General features: G+C 38.7%; 1 protein-coding gene across 2 annotated transcripts in view; it reads left to right on the top strand.

Moving 5' to 3' along the window:
- The window catches only part of LOC138064239 (A disintegrin and metalloproteinase with thrombospondin motifs 19), a 153,901-nt gene that overhangs the window by 35,628 nt on the left and 97,033 nt on the right, over nt 1-21,240 (top strand). For both annotated transcript variants that reach the window (XM_068925928.1, XM_068925929.1), the window contains exons 4-7: nt 6,907-7,079; nt 7,982-8,065; nt 9,020-9,177; nt 19,893-19,936. In XM_068925928.1, coding sequence (XP_068782029.1) covers nt 6,907-7,079; nt 7,982-8,065; nt 9,020-9,177; nt 19,893-19,936 — 459 coding nt within the window. The remainder of the gene's footprint in view (nt 1-6,906; nt 7,080-7,981; nt 8,066-9,019; nt 9,178-19,892; nt 19,937-21,240) is intronic.

Below are 21,240 nucleotides of genomic sequence, written 5' to 3'. Positions count from 1 at the left end.
TTTGGTGCCGTGGTTCTTTTTGAACGTTTATGCAGCTCTGTCAGACTTACATGGCTACAGAATAGATGCAACATTTTTTTTTTTCCATTCTGGAAATGCTGTTTTTATTGAGAATTAGGCTTCTATCCACAGGTTGAAATTAAAGGTGATTTAGCGAAGAAAAGCTCTTATAGGTATTAAGAGGCACTCAGTAAATGACACGTAACTTCCTCCGGCATGCTCTGTATTTCTCTTCTAGGCATTGCGTGCCATTGCTGCTGCTTACTTAAAAAAGAAGCCTTCTATATCAGCAAAAATCATTCGCTTATAGTAAAGCTGGTAACTCCTCCCCATTAGCGATGGTAAACGAGTTAGAGCACACATGCCTGCGTGTGTTTTGAGGGTGAGAGAAAATGAAAAGATGAATGATGTGTGCACGTGCATGTGTGGTAAAGGAGAGAGAGGGGCACCTGGTACAGTCCATGATGTGTATGAAAATGATTAAAGATGCAAACCCTTGTGTAAGGACATAATTTCCTGTCATGTTCATTACAAGTCAGCCTTTCACTTTCTCTTATTCTCTTAGATGGAATAGTCAGCTTACTCTGTTCTAATAATCTTATGCCCAAGGCTCTGACTTGGTGCGAATAGCCTGTCAACAGAGATTCAATCATTTGTTTGAAACAAGTTTCATTATCTTTGCTGCTAGCCTGGAATTTCCGAGTAACTCAAGCTGTGCATAATTGGTTAACATCTGCTGGCATAACTGTGTTGCCAGGAGAGCGTAAATATCTGTGATTCCTAGCTGATGCTGAGGCTTCCTCACTCACTGAGGCTATTGCAGGTTATTTTACTTAATGGGGCTGGAATAAGTTATATTACTTAAAAGCTTTGTGTATAGTTGGTATGACAGGGACTGAGCTAATACCAGCAAGACATTCATGATATGGGCACAACCTTAAAGGTAGGTTGAAGCAATAAAAAAGCTTTTTTAGCAATATTCGAGACTTTTAAGTCAAATCCTAAACTGAAGCAACTATAAATCAGGTGGAGCATGGTGCTCTCCGATATTGTCAAATTTTGCACTGCTGCTTTTGGTAGATTTGTCGCTGTGAGACACGGAGAAATTAGTTGTCTTGGCAATTTTCAGCAATACGGACCTATCTTGCAATAGGATGTCTTTCTTCAACATGTATTCGTGTTTGTCAGAATAGGCATTTTGGGACAGGTATTTATGCTGCTGGTTCTTAGCCAAATTGATCTCAAAGACTGGCTGCATATCAAGCAAATGGAGCAAGTGTGTATCGCCAATGATGAATTAATAATTATTAGAAGGAATGAATGTCTGTGCTAGAGGTGCTGAAGGATTACTGTTGGAACTGATAGCTTTGCATGCAGAACTAGAAGAGACGATCAAAGAAGGTATTGTTTGATGTCCGTTACTGTTGTGGGCTGGATTGAAAGGTGCTGCACCACCAAACTCATTTGGGGAGGACAAAGAACCTGTTTTTTGTGGTTTTGGTGGTGTTTTTTTTTCTTTCCTTTCCCTAGTAATGGGAGGGGGGAGTCACACCGAGAGAAACAGATGTTTTCTGGATACATATGAGTATGTCTGTATATCCTTTTGTTGAACGTGTGTGAGAGAGAGATTTATGTATGTGAGCCAGTCGCACACGTACAGACCTCACACCCCACACCTTTCTTAGCACATGGCCTATGAAACCTTTCAAAGACACCAGCTCACAAGTCTGTTAGAGAGACACTTGGCTATTAGAGCAAAAGGCCGGATTGCAAAACTAAGCTCTCTTCCTTGTGCCCGGTCGGGGGCCCTTGTTCCAGCCTGGAGCTGTCCGTACAGCGTACCGAACTCATGGTAGAGCACGGGACACTTTGAATGGTGATCCCTTCGCACGCAGGCTAGCGAGTAAGAGTGCGTGTCCGTGGTGCGGTCCCTCCCGATTTGTGAGTCCCTTCTGCATTTGAGGCACCCAAAGCCTCTTCTCTCACTTCTCAGTTCTGACCAGAAGCAAAGCTTTATTCGTCTCTGGGTAACGAGCCGACTGTGCTTAAAGTAATGCCATTTTTCAGGGGAAAAAAATGCAAATTTCACTGGGTCAGAAGCAGACATTTGGCTTTATGTGCTGCAGCCTGGGCAGTCGGCTGGGAGAGCTCTGCTGATTCTTGCTCCACAGTCTGTTTACCTGTAATAATCATGAGATAAAATGCAGAGATGGACACTGGTGTTGCTTGAGGTGCTGGTTTCTGTTCCTTGGGTCAGAAGGAAGTTGTCACTCAACTTTTAGACGTTTATGTCTAAATTATAATAGCAGTGTGCTCGATGGTGTGCTTGTCGTCTTGGCTCCCTAATAGTCAGCTAGAGACCTGTCCAGTGCACTGCAATTTCCTTATGGCTAGGGTATCCAGAGTTTTTTTTTTCCCCGGTGAAGAGAAAGTTTGGGGAATGATGGTGATGTGCTCTGAGATCTGGGCTTCATGTGGGTGTACCGGGAATGCACTCAAGGGCTGGTAAGTGTTCAGGTGTCCTGTAGTCTTAGACTCTTTGTAGTGTTGACTCAGATTGGAGGCAGTCTCTTCTTACAGTAGCTGAATTTTCAGCCCTTTAAGGGGCATTTTTATGATTTTGATGGTTTTTGTTAGTCTGTTGTTGTTTTCTCTTTCTTTTTGTACGTCAAATGTACTTGCACGCTACCTGGTTTGGGATATGTATAATTGGGCACCTTGATGTAAGGAAGTGGATAGCTGGCATGAGATATGATTAGCTTTCTGAGGACCCCATGTAGTAATCACTCTCAAGTGGTCTGCTGAAAAACTGTCATAGATTAAAGCACAAAGATCTGGTTTGTTTATTTTTATTTATTTTACACCGGACTCTTTCTAGTCTTCATTTCAGTCACAGATCGTGAGTCTGAGTAATATATTGATATGGCTTCTTCATATTTTTTGCGTTTATAGAAAAAAATCTTAGAAGTCTTGTTGCACAGAACCCTCCTCTATTATTAATTTTTACTTTGCCAATGTAACTAAGTTTTTAAACTGGATTTATATATCTTTAATCCCAAAAGCAACTTTCCCATCTGATCTAATTTTTATTCTCAATATGAAGACTGCCATATTCCAAGTAAGTCAGGCATTCTTTACCAGTGGAGTAATAGAATTAACAATATTTAAAAATAATCACTTGCAACACTGCAGGGACCTTAAATGCTAAACTAGCGGCGTCTGTGACCAGAGAATTGGCGTTTTCTACAGTGGTTAACAAAGCAATTGGCAGTGGCCCTTTTACCTATTTTTTCTTTAATGAGGAATAATAAGCGTGTAGAAAAGACCTACTTAAAAGCTTCATTTATATTCTTTTAAATCAGACCATTGCTTAATAACTTCTATATGTTGTTGTTGGAAAGGTATACGTTTTTGCCGCTCTTTGTATTTTGTGGTAGATTGAATTGTATTACTTCTAAAATGCAAATTGCATACATGCATGATTGATATAGGCATGTTTTTTTGCAGGGGTTATTGTCTCTTATGCCCTGTACCTTCAATAGCGAGCAGTTCTTTGTAATTCTACCTGTTTATGAAATGTGAAGTAATGGATGTTTTTGCTTAACGCCTGTTATCTAGCAGTTATCATGGCAGTGACTCAAATGCTACTAGTTTCAAAATTACTAATCGCAATTACTATATTAGTTAAAGGTCTTATGGAAGAGCTAAAATTTTTCAGGTAAATGAGATTGCACGTGACGGGCGAATCCAGCCAGCAATTTGAAAAGGTTGTCTGGCCAAGAACAAGCTGTCGTCCAGTTTGTTAACTCGAGAGCGGTCTGAGGCAAATGATGGGCACTGCCCCTTGTAGGCAGCCTGTCTGCAGAGCTGTGCAGGCTTCTCATCCTCTACAATCCCGAGGGGCAGAGGCATTGAAGACCGATTTTTGAGACTGCGGTGATCTTGGTGTTTAAGCACAACGCTGTGATTTGTTGTGGACTGCTTACTGTCAGTTCTGGGCAAAAAAGGTACAGCTAGTTAAAGCTTTCGGAGAAGTATGTCAGCAGACTTTTCTGAACAGTCATGCTGGTATTAAATTAAAAGTTTCTAACCAATAGCTGCTGTTTGCAACAAAGGAGCAAACAATGAATAAACTCTGTTGCTGGAAACTTGGCTGGAAGCAATCACTGCTCCTCAGAGGATGGGGGGATTGACCAGATGGCTCAGGAGAGATCTTTTCTAACCCAAATGAGTTTACTCTTTAAACGTAAGAGCTGTAGCCTACTCTTGCAGCGTTAAATGCTTGTATGGTAAGTCATAGTTGTATAGCTTGTAGGGTGTGTTTTTGGCGCAAATCCTGACCCTGAAGTTTCATTAAAAAGGATTCTCAAAAGAGTGGCAAAAACACGTATTATGTTTTTCAAAGTAGGCTATATAGTTCCACAGTTAACAAGCCCGCGTAAGGCTAGGGGCTGGTCGTACGCATAAGGTAAAGCAAATGTTTGAAGGGTCAGAACCAGAGTGGTTAAAATTAGCGTTACGTAGTTTGTGCATTTGTCAGTTGTCTGTATTTTTATGCAAACAAGCACTAAATCTTTCATTTATTTCTGTAAATGATATGCTTTTTTCTTTTACTAAAATTGTATGCTTCTTAGTGTTTGTAACTCTTGTGTTGTTGCTAACTTCACTGGAATCAGTCAGCCTTTCTAAGATACAGCAGGATGGACTAAATTACGCTTTTATTACCTTTTCACAAATGACTACAGTAAAAGAATACTTTTTTTTTTTTAAAGCATGAATACTTTATATTTCTTACTTACAATTTTATACATATTATAATAAATCACAGATCCATTATTCCATTGATATCTTATATTTTCAAGTTAACTTGTATGAGCTCAGTGATTTTTAAGGCATATGTCCCATGCACCAGTACAGGCTGGGGACTGACCTATTGGAAAGTAGCTCTGCCGAGAAGGACCTGGGAGTGCTGGTGGACAACAAGTTAAACATGAGGCAGCAGTGTGCCCTTGTGGCCAAGAAGGCCAATGGGATCCTAGGGTGCATTAGGCAGAGTGTTGCCAGCAGGTCGAGGGAGGTGATCCTGCCCCTCTATTCAGCCCTGGTGAGGCCTCACCTGGAGTACTGTGTCCAGTTCTGGGCTCCCCAGTACAAGAGAGACATGGCACTCCTGGAGAGAGTCCAGCGGAGGGCTACCAAGATGATTAGAGGGCTGGAGCATCTCTCCTATGAAGAAAGACTGCAAGAGCTGGGCCTGTTCAGCCTGGAGAAGAGAAGATTGAGAGGGGATCTCATCAACGTGTACAAGTATCTGAAGGGGGAGTGTCAAGAGGATGAGGCCAGCCTCTTCTCCGTGGTGCCCAGCAACAGGACAAGAGGCAATGGGCAGAAACTGAACCACAGGAAGTTCCATCTGAACCTGAGAAAAAACTTCTTCACTGTGAGGGTGACAGAGCATTGGAACAGGTTGCCCAGAGGGGTGGTGGAGTCTCCTTCGCTGGAGATATTCAAAACCCGTCTGGATGTGATCCTGGGCAATATGCTCTAGGTGACCCTGCTTGAGCAGGGAGGTTGGACGAGATGATCTCCAGAGGTCCCTTCCAACCTAAACGATTCTGTGATTCTGTGATTCTGTCTAGCACTTTCACGAGAAGTGACCGTTATGTTTCGGGGAGTGTTGTGTTATAAAGTGGACTGCAGGAACTTTCCTATTAGAGATGGGACTGAATAATTGGAAAACATGTCCTTCAAAATTCTGAATGTTTGGCTATTTCCAGAACATGTGTTTATAATAGTCATCTTGAGCATCACTTTTGTTGTAAAGGGAGAGTCCAGTATTGCACTGTGGAAGTTGGAAAACAATTTCTATTGATTTCAGTGACTTCAACAAGATCAGTCCCCTAAATTTTGTCCTTTGAGGGGATCTGACAGAGTTTGGCTGTTACAACCGGGATTTTTGTTTTACGTTTTGTTTTTAAATTAAATTATTTTAAATAGCATTGCTAACTCCTGCATACCAAGAGCATCAGACCACCTTCTCACTCAAACTGCTTCTGTGTAATAAATTAATATTTTTTTTCTGTATTTTCTGAAGTAGTAAGGGGGATTTTGTCACATTTTTGGAGAGGAAATTTGAATTTAACGAGAGCAGTAACCTCTGGTTTTGCCATAAATGTAACAAGCTTTTGATTTGGAGCTTTCTGTAGGTTTAGAAGCTTGTAACCAGGGTTTGGTTTTGATTGGCTTATTTTAGCTGCGTATAATGCGAGCAGCACTGACGTTGGAAGTCCTGATGGCAAAACTTAAGAGTTTTTTTTCTGTAAATTTAAATGCTACATATAATTCTTTACATCATTCATCTAAAATAGTTTGATCTTTCATCTTTACAAATCAGTTAATTGTTCCGTGTCTTTTCTTGATGCTGAAATCGTGGTGAATCCAAATTGGTCAATGCTAAGAAGCAGTGATTGCATTGACATATTTTTCTGTGTGTTTTGCAGATGGGTCGATAGTATTTCTGCCGTCTCAGTGAGACTACTTTTGTATCAAACCTAATATTAATTTAGTTTTTTCCCGCAAGCCAAACATACTCATGAGGCACATACTCATTTATAAATATGTTAGATGAAAGGATGCAAAGAATCTGACTGGCTTTATTTAAGCCGCCAGATGAGATTCCTGCTTCACTGGTATGAACTAACATTTACACATAGTCCAGGCCTTCCATCTGAGCCTGATTGCATTGGCAGTGCGAAATAAGTATGTATCAGAGTTCGTAGTTATTACATTCTGCATAGTCAGTTGTGTTATTTTCATGGGTAGCAAATCCTAAAAGTATCAGAGTGACTTTATATTAAGCCAATACCATGAAGGATGAGTTCATCAAGCAATGTTTTTGTGTTACAGATAACAGAAAATCCAAGAATCAAAAAATATCAGAGAGTGGAAGAGGAAAAAGATACTCTTACAAATTACCTCAAGAGTACAATATAGAAACTGTTGTGGTCGCAGATCCAGCTATGGTTTCGTATCATGGAACAGATGCTGCCAGAAGATTTATTCTAACCATCTTAAACATGGTAGGAAATTTAAAATTCACTTTGGCAACTGCATGCACAATGGACTGATTTCATTGCTCCTTTTAATTATTCTGACTGACCACCTCTAAGGGGGTAAGTCAGTGAACATCAGCAGGCTGTCAGGGTTTACCGTGCATGTTTTGCAGCATCAAACATGATGCTGCAGACCTGTCTATATCGTCTGGTCTTGTATCTTCAGCAATGAAGCAGGGAGGTGGGAGCTGACCAAGATGATTTTTAGAAATTATTTTTGCTGTTACTTGGAAAGCTGGGGTATTGGATGAATTCTTATCATCTGTGCTTGTTATGAAGAGGTGACAGTGTCAGTTAGAAGATATGTGATCCTCATAGTGGCTGAAGGGAAAAAGGGTAATGCACTCAGAAGATTACATCCCCTCTCAGCTGTAAATGAGGCTATAGTACACTGGTTTGGTGCATAAGGCAATGAAAATTAGCACTGTGATATGCAAGGAAAGGTAAATCACCAGCGAAGCAGCATACAACGAAGAATAAGTGAAAACTTGAACTATTCTGCACGAGAGGAAGAAGAGTTGTTGCCATGTCTTGGCTTTGGCCTGCTTGGGCCGTGATCCTGCATTTAACAGAGCATGAATTTTCATGTGAATAGTGTTACCTGCATGTATAAGTATTTAGAGAAACAGGCTACAGTTTGTAAAGTGATCATGGTCGTTAGAGTCCTTTTGGTATTCCCAGACCAAATACCACTTAAGCTCTATCCAGCGCAATATAATAGCCATCAGGTGGTTATAGGTTCTGTCCAAATAATAGAGAATATCATAAAGTTGTGAGGTTCGTTGAGTTGTGAGTTTTGATGGTTTTAGTCCACAGTGTACTGTGTGCAATACAAGCACCTGTTTTTTATTTATTGTTTTTTATCTTAGGTTTTTAACCTTTTCCAGCACAAGAGCCTTGGACTGCAAGTGAATCTTCGGGTGACTAAGCTTGTCCTGCTTCATGAGACACCAGTAAGAATATACTACCTTTGTCTTAGCCTGTAGAGGGCAATGCCACTTTGCTTGCTGCCCCATGAAGGCGTGCGATATTCAATCACTTTTGAAGGCTGACATATTTTCTTAGTTAGCTTCTTTGTACATTAATTATTCATTTACAGTGAAGGTTGGCCCCAGTAAAGGTTAAGCTTTTCCTGAACTGTGTGCTATACATGCTGAGATTTTTTTTTTTGTGCCTCCAGCTGAAAATCAGTTCAAAAAAATAAAAAGCAGTGGTCTGTTTTCCCCATGGAAATTGGCTAGATCTTAAAACAAACAAACAAACAAAAAAATCCAAAACCCAAAAAAGCCCAGAACCCACTTATATTCTGCATTCTGCTTTATGAACTCCTTTGTCAGCCAATCATTAGACAAACAGTGCTGTGATATAGCACTGTTCTTTCATTGCATATATTTCAGGCAAGTTCATCTCAGATCCTGTTCTTTTTACTTTAAGAAAGGATGAGTCCAGCAGATATCTTGAATGACACTTTGTAGTGACGTATGGCTTGTATATAATATTTCAGGAAAATATAATCTTATTTTCTTGTTTCTACAAAGCATTGTTGAAATCCTTCCACATTTTAATTGGTTAACAGGGAAGAAGGTATTCCGTTATCCATGTTTCTAATATGTGCCTTTTAAAAGACTATATACCTTTTAATGAATAAGAAAGTATTTCTTTTTTCAGTGTCCTCTCAACAAGTGGAGAAGTCTCATTTCATATTCAAATGCTGGATCTTCACATCATTAAGCTTTTCTTCCCTAAAGGTAGTGAAAAACCAGCACATATAAGGAGATGAATTTAGGTGAACAGATCCACTGTATGCATCTGAGTGCAGTGTCTTCACCAGCCTCTTTGAAGTGAATTGAAGTGAATTTATGTATAGAATCACAGTTTTAACAAAATCAATTGCTTTTTATTTCCAGGCGGATATGTATATTGGACATCATGGGGAAAAAATGCTGGAAAGCTTTTGTAAATGGCAACATGAAGAGTTTGGAAAGAAGAACGATATACACTTAGAAATGTCAACAAGCTGGGGAGAAGACATGTCTTCAGTTGATGCAGCTATACTTATCACAAGGTACAATACTGAAAGATGGGCATTAAAAAATAGGCAGTGGCATAATAAGAACATTACGGAGCAAGAATACCTCAAATGCATTATGAGGTGGTGGGTGACTAATATAGTTTGTGTTTAGTTTTGCAATGGGGAAGAGTGTAGCTAGACGCTTCTTTCCAGAGTTTTAAGAAGGAAGTTAATTTGAGATCTTTTTAGAGATTGAAGTGTTAACAAAAAGGTGGTAAAGAGAATCAATCATTCAGAAAGCATACGTTCCAGATGGTAAAAGCGTGAAATGGTCACCTCTTGTTTCTTCTTCAGCTATGTGGCCACAGTTTAGATAGCTCTCTGCATGTGCCTTCATTTAAAAAAAGACAGCACACACAACCCATAGATATTTTTCATTTAAAAGACAAAAGCATATTTAGACCATTCAAAACTGGACATGAGGCACATCACTGTATTATAGTTCCCTCATCTGTAAAGTGAACGATAACACTTTGATTTCTCTGGAAGGAAGTTGGTCTTTGAGATGCCAGCTAGCAAACGCTAGCTACCTGCCTTGAAACTAAGGGATCAGGGACTAGTATGTTCCATTGTGTGCTCGAGGTACGTAATGGTACGTGGTACATACTCTGCAGCCCCAGGGGTTTGATACTAGGTCTGTAGTCCTTTGTAGCACTAAATATGAAGCTATGCACACGTTTGGAAGGAAATATGCCTCCGTACGTAATGGTACGTGGTACATACTCTGCAGCCCCAGGGGTATGATACTGGGTCTGTAGTCCTTTGTAGCACTAAATATGAAGCTATGCACACGTTTGGAAGGAAATATGCCTCCAGTTCACCTCTTTCCTTCCAAGCGGATGCTGTCATGGTTTGGGCTTGAAGTGATGGCACAGAGGGAAGCATCTTGATGTTCAGTCAACACACAGCCCGTTACCCATATATTGTAAAGGGAAGGACAGAACTGTGGTCTAGGGTGGGGCTTAGTCCCATTTTGTAGGGGATTTTGAACAAGGACCTTCAGAGGACCCTTCCAACCAAAATTTCTGTGATTCTATGTATTACAATACGATTGTACTCTGCCATGTTAGTTGGTCATGTGGAATCCTAAAACCATGTGTAGCATTCAAAATTACATACAACTTTATAACACTTATTCAGGACAACCTCACTTGGAGTTGTATACATTTTGTAGTTAAAATTAGCTGATGTCTTAACTACTGCAATATTTATAGAGTGCTTCAGTTTCCTGAAGCAGAAAAAAATGCTTTCCTAAACTTCTCTGCTTCTTTGGGGAGGTAATAAGATAACAAACCCTGAAAAGTTGGCCCTGTTCCCTGGTTCCCCGATCTTTGCCGTATTATGGTAATTATGAGGAAAGAATATTGGAAGTGGGAGATACTGAAGTACAAACTCTGTGGTTACAGCCTTTATGCTGCTTCTGCTGTTTAATCCCTTTCCTTTCCTTAAAAAGGCCCATACCTTTTCTCCTCTTAACCTATCCCATCCCGCTTTATTTACTGCGTTCTGTCTGTTATATGGGTTGTTGGTTCTTTGATGGGGCAGGTCGTTCTTTGTTACACGTTTGTGTACTAGCTGACCGGTAATCCTTCACTCTGTGAACTTACTCTGAACTACTGTGGAAGACGTAATAAAGTATAATAAAAAATAATGCTCCCTGTAGCAAATATTTGTTAGCTCATCAGAAAATATCCTTGGGATGGCAGACTGGAAGGAGTTTATCAGATTATCAGATTAATGATTGGATGTGATTTTAACAGCAGTTAGTGTATTAGTAAGGAAAGACTGTAGATGGAGAAGAAAAGGTGCGAGCAGTAGGAAAGAGTGAGCTGGGGCCAAAGGCATGAAGAAGCACTGAGGATCATGGTATTAGACTGATGGGCAGAAGAGAAGTGGAACTTATTGTATCTAGTTTGTTTGTGAATATCCAAGAATAAATGAGTGACCGTGGTGTGTTGAATTTTAAATATGGGATGTTGAGTGACCCTCTTTGCCTATCCCCTGCTTCCTAAATCAGTGGAGACAGTCAAAAATATCTGCATCTTCAACAGGAGCCCCGAATCCTTCAGACTTGCATCTCGGGCTCTGCCAGGAGAGTGGGATTTAACATGCCATATTTTCGTGACATTAGCCTTTCTTCCACGTGTAAGCTTCAAATCTGTGTCTCAGTTTCAGTCTGTTGTTGCGGGCCATACTCCTTTAGCTTGTGAGGCTCATCTCAGCAATGAGAAACTGAAAAAGCGTGCAGCACCCCTGTCCTCTGGTTTTCCCTCTTCTGCCTGAATCGGCCTCTGTGGAAGGTTCAGAAGAGTTCTGAACTGATGCAAGTGAGGTGGTAGTTAAAAAACTGAGAGACAGTGGTCTGGAGATGTCTTCAGCAGCCTCTGTGTTTGGCCACGGAGCTTTCTGAATTTCAGGTAACATTTCTACGTGGCGAAAGGGCTTCCAAACTTTGGAAAGCCTAATCGTGCTTTACGACATGCTTTTCTGATGTGCTTTCTAGTAGCAATGATAGGCTGATTCGTATTGCTTATAATTTCTTTTACTTTTATAATTATAAAGAAAACTATATAATTTATAATTATACGTTATTATTTCTTTTTCTTTTATAATTTCTTGTCAGTTTTAATGATTTTTGTTTTGTTTTGTTTTTCAAGAGTAAATGTACTACTCAGTTTCAAGGACCTAGAGGTACAGAGCAGGGAAGTGACTGGCCAGAGGTCAGATAGTAAGTCAGTGCTGGAGCCAGAAATTAAAGATCTGTTCTTCTGACTCTTTTTTTTTTTTTTTTTTTTTCCCCCCCAGTGATATTATTCTCTGCACTCTACTGCCTCCCATCTCAGAGCTGCTTTAGCTACCAATAAATCATACCAGGGTGGTTTGCTGACTGTGGGAATGTTTTGCTAATCCAGGCTCCCTCTGCACATCATCAGGTTTATGGTATAGCTAACCCCATGTGTGGCTACACTTGTGTGTTTTGTTAATTCAGAGAGTCTCATTCCGTTTTACAAACACAGAACAGGCTCCCTTGTCATAACTTACAAACAGCTTTGGACAGCAGACCTGCTTTATTGAGAGAAATAATTTTGTTTAGACAGATGAACACCAACTGCTTGATATTTTTAAAGCAAAAATGGAAAGTTTTGATTATCTAACGCGTTCCGTGGCAGGCCTCCTAAAACTTACCTAGCGCTCCTTTTTGTGTAGCGTGATAATAGAGCAGCACGAGTGCTTTGAAAAGTGCTGTCCTGTGCTTTCTCATGCCAGTTGTTTCCAGTAACCAAAGGAGCTGGGAATAAGGTATTGAGTATTAGTCTTCTGCTTAGCTATTTTTTAATGGTTAACTATGAAGAGCAAGATGTGCATGCAGTAGAGACTGTTATTCAGCAGTCAAAGAGCTGTCATAGCTTTTTCATGAAAAAAGGTACTTCTCAAGACTTATTTTTGTATTTGTTGTATAGAGCTGAAAGCAACCCCTCCCCCCCGATTTTTACCTTCTGTGATGCCAAAATGGGCTGTAATGTTACCTATGAATATGTTATCAGTTTGATCATTTCACTTTACTGTAGTCCTATCTCAGCCTATGAGTTTTTTGTTTAGTTTTCCTTTATGTTGACTTATTGCGATGAAATAATGGCGCGTTTTGAATGTGGTGCCATAAAGTAAAAGGAAGAGGAAAAGAAAAAGATTGAGTAGCGTGTTTAGAAAGAATCGCCAGGGAGGTTTGTTTTAAGGAGAACGTGTGAATTAAGGCAGAAATTGTTTTAAGGACTGTCTCGATAAAACGATCTGATTCACAGTTATAAATTAGCACTATTACTTTAGATGTATACATATCACAGAATAGTTGGGTTTGGAGGGGACCTCTGGAGATCAAATGGTCCAAATATGGACCAAATGCATCAGGAAGTATTTTCCTCTGTGGAGAAATCTACTTTGGTACATCAGCAGTGCCTCCTTGCCTTTTAAGTTATAAAGTGCAGCTGCACAGAGAGAAGCCCCGTTTTTTGTGACTGCTGAGAGGATATGATTAGTTGCTATGTATATGTGTCTGCAGATTGTCTGGTCTGAGTAGTGTAACTGAAAGTGAGGCAGAAAAAGGCCCGTGGCATCCTCAGTTGCTCTCTGTTCATATATTTGAGTTCTTACATGACCCCTGTTGCAGTCAAGATAATCAAACCTAAGTATAGAAAAAGAGGGTACAGGAATGACGCAGGACCTAACTTCACTTAAAAATGATTAATCGTGTCTAGCTGCTTCTCTAGTCCGTAGGTCTGTGTCATAGTGATTTTCAGAAAAACATATAAACATGCAGATCAAAAAAATTCACTTGTACTTACCTTCTCTGAGCTGCCCTTTTAACGTGTGTTTGTCACGAAAAGGTCTCTGTCTTAATATTCGGCTGATACACTGTGAAGATGCAGTATTGCAGTATAAATCAGTAGATTATTCATGTTTATCTGCGGTATCCGTAGTTTCTTTACTCCAGATTGTATGCTAGTGAAACAATATTATGAGACGTTTTCACTCTTAGAAATGATTGATTCTATAACAGTAGAAAATGACCTAAACAGTACTTAGATTGTCTAAATGTTATTTCATTTTTCAGACGTTTCCAGAAAATTCTCCCCAAAGCTAGAACAAGAATTTATTAAGCATTGCTGTTATCTTCTAACACACAAGAGGATTACCGTTCCTTACAGTTGTATAACACTGAGTTCAGACTCTTCTGACTTTGCTTTCTACTACTTTTCTGAAAATGATTTGCACCAAAAGTCCTTCATATTCAATAAAATGGGAAGTGGAAAGCTGTGAATTGCCCCTGCACAGAAGCTACCGTGGTGGGGTCTCCCAGAAAAGGTTGCTGAGTCTGGCTATCCAGATTTGTTAAAACATAAAAGGATGGAGATTTGGTTATTAAACTACTGCTGCTAACTTTGAACTTCCACGGAAATGCAAAACTCTGTAAAAAGGAATTCTTGCATGTTAGCACAGAGAGGGAGGAAAAGATTCTTAATTTCATCTTTGTAGTTTTTTCCGTCATCATAATATCAGTACTGTCAACTCTCCCAAGATTTTTGCAAAGTTTTGCAGTATTTACTCCTTTTTTTATGACATGAGCAGCAGATACCAAGGGCGTTCATGAGAACCTCAACTCTTCCTTACTTCTGTTTATTTCTTAATAGGATTGCAGGTACAGAAGGAAGCCTGGAAACCACGCAGATCTTAAACAAAAAACCAACCTTCTGAGTTTAAAAAAAAAAAAGTGCATTTATCGCAATTTTAAGAATTCTATTTTTTTTAATCTTGTCTATTTTAAAAATATCGCTAATTAAGTCATTCATAGGCTATTTATTTTTCTCTTCTGTCTTTCAAGGTGTCCAAGAACTTGACAATACTGGTAATACTCTATATGAGAAAACTCTGCATAACTTTACCTGTCCCTGTCAGCTTGTTCTTTAGAGCTGTAGAGTTCAGGCTACACATGTCCCCTTCAGTAATGTCTTTCACTGTTACTGAGCTGTTATATTCCGTTACATGCACCTCAACTTGATTTTAAAACTCTTTCTGATTGCCTAGTTTGACCTCCTAACATTAAATTCAGTCAGTTATTTTTACATTTGATTTGCATTATGGATAAGAAATGTGGCTGGTCTTAATATAAAGATTTTAAAATAAAGGAAGATGAATCATGTTTTGAAGTAAATTGCTGCTATGGGTATTTAGAAATGTGACACAACTGTTAATTCTGAAAGTAATTTAATTTGTGTCGTTTCAGCTTTCAGCCGTGAATGCCTTTATACCCTTTGCAGCTAAAGAGCTGTTAGAAAGCTCCTCCCTATGTAAATACTTGTAGGCTGCGATCAAGTGGCAACTCATTAGATTAAGTAAGAGAGCTTTTTAAGCCTGTTTCCCAGGCATGTAATCATTCGCATAGCTCTTTGCAAACCTTTTTCTGTTTTTCAAATTTTTTTTTTGAAGCTTAAGCACCAAAATTGGGTGCAGCAGTAAGCACCAGAATTGGGTGCAGCAGAATGTGAGTGGTTGTACTCGTGCTACTGCCATCTCTGATATTTTCCTGCATCTGTATCCAAGGAGAATGTTCACTTTCTTGTATAAAACTAATGCCTGATTTTAAATGCTCATCTTCCGTTTTTTTTCTGACCTTTTCTAGTGCCACACTGTTACAATATCTGATCTGGTTTTGGGGTCTAGTTTTGGCTCTGTTAAAATACAAGTTTTTCAGATGGGCCGTCTGAAAAAATCGGATTTGTCTTTATTGCCACAAATGTGTTCTACCAGATTTAATTTTGGTTGCAAACTTTACCAGTAGTGCTTCTCTGTTTCCTTCCAGATCATTGTTCAAGCCTAATACCAAGTCTAGATTCTATAGGACTCCATTCAAAAACACCTTCCTTGGCTTTCTCACTTACATCTCTTTTTTGGTTTTGAGCTCTGTTAGTTCCATACTCGATTCACCTGCCACGCTTTTGAGCTGCTGCTTTTTAATTGGGCAGCCGTTACAAGACATACATTATATGACCGTTAGAAGAAGACCTTTTCGTATCATCATTTTTAATCTTGGTTCAAGTTTAAGGAGCCAAAAGTGTCTATCTGTCAACTACTTTAAATATTTAATTATAGTATTTCCTGATTTTTCTAAAATACACAGTGCGTTCAAGGCTTACTCTGAAATTACTAAGCAGTTTCCGAAATAGCACCTGTGAGAAAAAGGTTGTTTGTTTAAATTGCCAGCCTAATAGGGTGTAATTTATCTCATGGTTGTCACCTTCCAAAAGTGATTCTGATTTAATATAGATTTTAAAAAGTGCATTAGTTGGCTAGTATGTTTCATGGACTTAGTTTACATGTTGAACTCTTTTCAGGACACTCCGTAATGTGAAAAGACAGGAAGGTTTACAGTGTTGTCATTTTCCACTTAGTACAATTCAAATGAAGGCATCTTTAACGTAGTAAGAATGTTATTTGCCAACGGGGGCCCCTGATTGCAACTATGCTAAATAAAACCCTTGTGATTTGTGAAAATTTGCTTGGACTTTAAACTTCAAATCTCTTGCATCTTAAAAAAAAAAAAAAAATCGTGTTCTAGACTCTACATCAATGACAGCAGGAGGAATTTTGTTGGCTGTAGATCCCAGTTCCAGGACTACCAAGATTACACTTTTTGAAATAATCAACTTTAGAGAAGTTAGGAAATTGAAAGTAGGGTGAAAACTGAAATGAAGATATGGTAGGCAGGTAAAATCCGTATCTGTCCTCCATGTTTTTGTATGGGAAGAAATGGTAAATTAGTTGGGACAAGAAATAGATCTTTTGATTGGTATGCTTAAAATAAGAGTTAAATTTATCTAAAAGGACAGATTGATGCAAACTATTCATAGCGAGTAAATCTGATTTCTTCTTTACTCTTCCTCTGCTGTGCTTCATGTCTTCTGTTGTATATCCCATCTACACATCAGGAATTATTTTAACCAAGAGCCATCTGAAAAAATATAATGAGATACTTCATGTTTGGAAACTGGGTAGTTAGTCTTTGTTTCAGCTTGAAGGCACTCTATAACGCTATATGTGATCGTTTAAAAAATTCACGAGCTTGATGTAATTTCTTATAACAATGGAATAGTAGTTACCCATTCTTGCTTAGAATTCTTTTCTGCTGTTAGCCAGTTCATTCAAGCCTGGAAATCTGTCATAAATCTAATGAAAGCTCCTCTTTTCTCTCACTTGAATAAGGGCTTGTTTTCCCTTCTGTGTGCATGCTAACTAACCGTTAAGAGTAATGGAAGTTGCGTGCTGGATACTGATTGGAAAGGGATTTCCGTGTGTTTTAACCACAGCTTCCAGCTTTAGATGTTAGCATCAGAGTTATTTATTTGTGCCACAAAATCTTCTATACGCATTGATGGTAATGCTAATATAACGCAAAATAATAGGGCTAAGGCCTTATTTTTGCTAAGAAAAGGGAGGAAGAGGCAAGTAATCTCAGTGCTGGACTTTCTTTAGGGCTTTGTAGTGTGCTTTATTGCTCTGCTTATGCAATCTGATGCTTTGGAAGTGCTCATATCTCTTTTGCATAGTTTCAGCATGTGAATTGAATTTAACAAATAGTAGACCATAAAGTAGTTTGTACTGATAAATTTCATTTAATAGTGACAACAGGTGTGGAGATATATATGAGTATATAGGTGTATGTATGTGTGTATACATATGTTTGTGTGTGTGTATATATACACACATGTGCGTACATACTGGAATGTAAGCATAATATGATATATTTAAGCTATCTTGTAGGAATTAGAGAACAATTTCTGTGCGAGTCATTGGTAGGTCTAGCTAGAGCTGTAAATCTCTGCTAAGGAGCCTGGTCTCAAATGTGTGTAATGCATCCTCATATTTGGAAATTAATGAAGGTTTAACATTGTTTTCAATGTAAATAAGGAACTAAGACTGGCTTATAGCACTTCCCTCTTGCTGAAACACAGCAGTGCCGTTTTCCCCAACTGTGGGATGCGTGGTTTAACCATAGCTGGAGTCAGCCAAGAAGGGAAAACAAAACAAAAACAACTTGGTATATGAGAACAAAGCTATTACATAAGCAGAAACTTCTTGGGCCTTGGTACCTTTAAAATGTCGGATGGCCGCCTTTTAAATTTGCAGGCATGTTCTCTCTTTTTTACTTGTAACACCAATTAGTATTTATGGTAGTTGTACATGGGAGACCAATCTATGTCCTTAGATTGTCTCTACGCGCATTCCCTTGCTTCACCGCAAGTACCATATTTCTAATTGTTCTGCCGTGTTGCTTAACAATACAATAAGTCCCTTGTGTGACATAGCACAAAGCAAGGAATCGTATTACAACCCCGTGCAGAAAAAAGAACTTCCTTCTGTATCCGATTATAGTTTCTTGTTCACCCCTTGCGGCTCCATCTGTAAGGCTCATCTTAACCGATTCCCAGAGTTTCTTTATCACTTTATTCTGGGGCTTAGTTTCTCGTGCTGTTGCTCTGTTTTTCTGCTCAGTGATTGTCTGGCAGTGGTGACTGCAGAATCAAAAGCTGTAACCCCATGTCTCTGGCTGTGTGGCCTTTAAAGAAGCGTCAAAAATTTGCCAGCCTCTCAAGATTGCTTTTGGGCCTAAGTCACTATGTGGGAATAGTCTGTGGGAAACACGCAACAGACAAAAGGCGCTTGGAGTAGTTGCATTTGTAAAAACGGCAACTATCGCCAGCCTGCTCTCTCATCTCAAGCGCCAAGCAATTCTTGCAGATGCTAACAAACGTCTAGTTATGGGACAATAACACCCGTATAAGACATTTTTGAAAGAAAACTGGCTTTCATTATTTGGTGCTGTTCCATAAAAAGGCAAAATTTGGGAAGGAAAAGTGAGGTGCGGCCTAATCCATATTAAGAGGATTGCTTAACTGATTTCTAACTTTAGTTTTCCTTGTGGAGCCATTAGGAGGTGTAATTATCGGATAGAATATTAGCCCTGCCTTAAGAGGTTAAAAAACTTAATAAAGGGTTAACTGACTGTAGTGGCCTCAGATTACAGGCACACATCAAATGCACACTTTAAAGCTTTCTAATTATAAAAAGCAACAACTTTTACGCATGGAATAATATCCAATAACTTAAATCAATATTGGAACCAGGAAATCCATATATATAGTAATTCTTTGCAGGATGTCTCAGATATTAGTAACATAGTAACACCCGCTCCCCCACCCCCTTAGCTTCGTAGATGGAATAAAAAAATGAGATATCTCTGGCCCATATGCCAACTTCAAAATAGGGAGAGTTACTCCCTGGTACAACAAAATGGCAAAAGCTTTGTTTGAATATTTTTCCGAATAAACTTCAGGTGAATAGTGTATTCTGTAGATGCAATGCATGTTTTTTTCATTTTATGCATATCTCAGCAGCCTTGTCTTGTTTTAAAATAAAATATTAACATGATTTTCGAAATCAACATTCCATTAAAAGGAAGCTTTTCCTGTATTCTTTTGATGACTTTGTCATTAGTCTCTGAGAACAGGTAAAATACATGTGAAACTGAAATGAATCATAAGCAGATGTTGTTTAACATATGGATAAAATGTTTGTTCCACCTGATGCAGTTAAATCGTCTTATTTTATAGAGCTATGCCTGGAATAAACACTGGGCCTTTGCCAAGTGAGTTGATGGTGAATTTTCTACTACAATAGGGTGGATGCCCTAGCAGAAATGCATGTAGTTATTCTATGTTTCTTTCTAGTCATTTTTACTGCTTTCTTCTGAGCACAAAAGCTGTCTGTAAGCTTCTAGAGCAAAGATAAAGTCAGTGCTGCTTTTGAATTTGATGTTGCAGATGCTTTTGTTTCAAGTGAAAGAAAGACTAACTTTAGACTTGTTACATTTCAAGAGATTGGAATGGGGAAAAAGCAGGACTTAAGTACAATGCAACTTAAATATATGGTACATTTTTTGTCACCTGACTGCTCCTAGATCTCTTCTGAGGTTAAACTAATGTTAAAGTGTTCTGGGTAATCCTGGCCTTTGCTTCCCCATGATCTTTGCTGAGATAATGGAGTTCTGTAGTTATTCATTGAGCCATACAAAATATTTGGAAATAGGTCACAGAGTCACTACCAGTATGATCATTTGGCTTGCTTAACATTTTTCTTTTTCCCCCTCCCAATTCTAGGAAGGATTTCTGTGTACATAAAGACGAACCATGTGATACTGTTGGTAAGTAAATATATGTAAGAGACTGTTTATATAGACAGCTTCATAAAATGACTTATAGATATGTGAGGCGAAAAGAATGCAACGGCATCTGTGATGGATAGTTTTAACCTAGCTAAAATGCAAAAGATGTCTAAAATCCAATACTACTTTGTTATATTTGCATACATTGCTCACAAATTAGCATATATAAGTGAATTTATTTCTATCTCATTCTTTTAACAAACCCTTTAAAGCTTTATTCTTTTTAATCTTGTTGATATTTTAATACTGAATTGTTTTAATATTCTTAATACTAAACAAGGATGGCAATCCAAATGAGGATGTTCATTATGTATTTAGCGTGCAGGGGATTTATCTTTGGTCAGAATATGCCTATGATTTTTAGAAAGCTTTCATAAGACTATAATGTAATACAACGGAGTAATACGGTTTTTATTAAGTGTGTAACTTTACAGAAATGTACAGGATGTGAACTATTGTGCAAGACTCTTCTGGCAGCTGCTATTAAGTGAGTGCTAGCTGCATAGAGTTTTTCTATCAATAGTCATTAATTTAGCTCACACTTTTGGGAGGATAGCTTTTCAGTATAAAGGTCTGGTGGGAGAGGTAGTAATTGCCATGTTGGACATGAAAGATTCAAAGTTAATTCTGGTCTGATTTGATAGAGCTTCTATTCATTTAGAATAGAATGGCATGTTTGTACCCTAGAATTTCATTTGGTTGATGGCAGCTTGTAACGATTCTTTAAGTAAATACAAGCTTTCAGAATCTAAATAGTTTCAGTAAGATAAGCACAGCAGTAAGGGACTGTTTGGCTATTGTAGTCTACAGTCAGATTCACAATGGCACGCTTGTGCTCCCTCTTAGGTGGAGGAGAAATAGTTTTTTTTTTCTTTTTTTTTTGGGGGGGGGGGGGGACTTGTTTTGTATCAGTAGCAAAGATTTGAAGAGAATTCTGATCTAAACTGTATTACCTCCCTTTTTGCTAGTCTTCTTACTGTTTTATTGTCCCAAGACTATGTGAGTATGTTCGAGGAGGATATCAATAAAGAATCTTTCTAAATGAAGAATACTTCTTGGTGGAACATTTTTCACGGTGGTTAGTGATTAAAAATGCCGAGTGTTGTTCCACTAATTGATACCTTGACCTAAGGTGAATTTTGTGTGTGCAGTGTTCAGAGGCTCTTTCTTTTTGTGTTGTGAGGGGAAAACACTTTTTTACGCCCAAAAGAGGAAGTGATCTGACAAGAAAAGCCTTTAGTAGTATCTGAGTTGAAGATCAGGGCTGGCAATATATCTAAGCC

This window comes from Struthio camelus, chromosome W, assembly GCF_040807025.1.
Source record: "Struthio camelus isolate bStrCam1 chromosome W, bStrCam1.hap1, whole genome shotgun sequence".
Taxonomy (NCBI): Eukaryota; Metazoa; Chordata; class Aves; order Struthioniformes; family Struthionidae; genus Struthio; species Struthio camelus.
The sequence above is the reverse complement of the archived record's forward strand: the minus strand, read 5'-3'. Positions and strand labels throughout refer to the sequence as shown.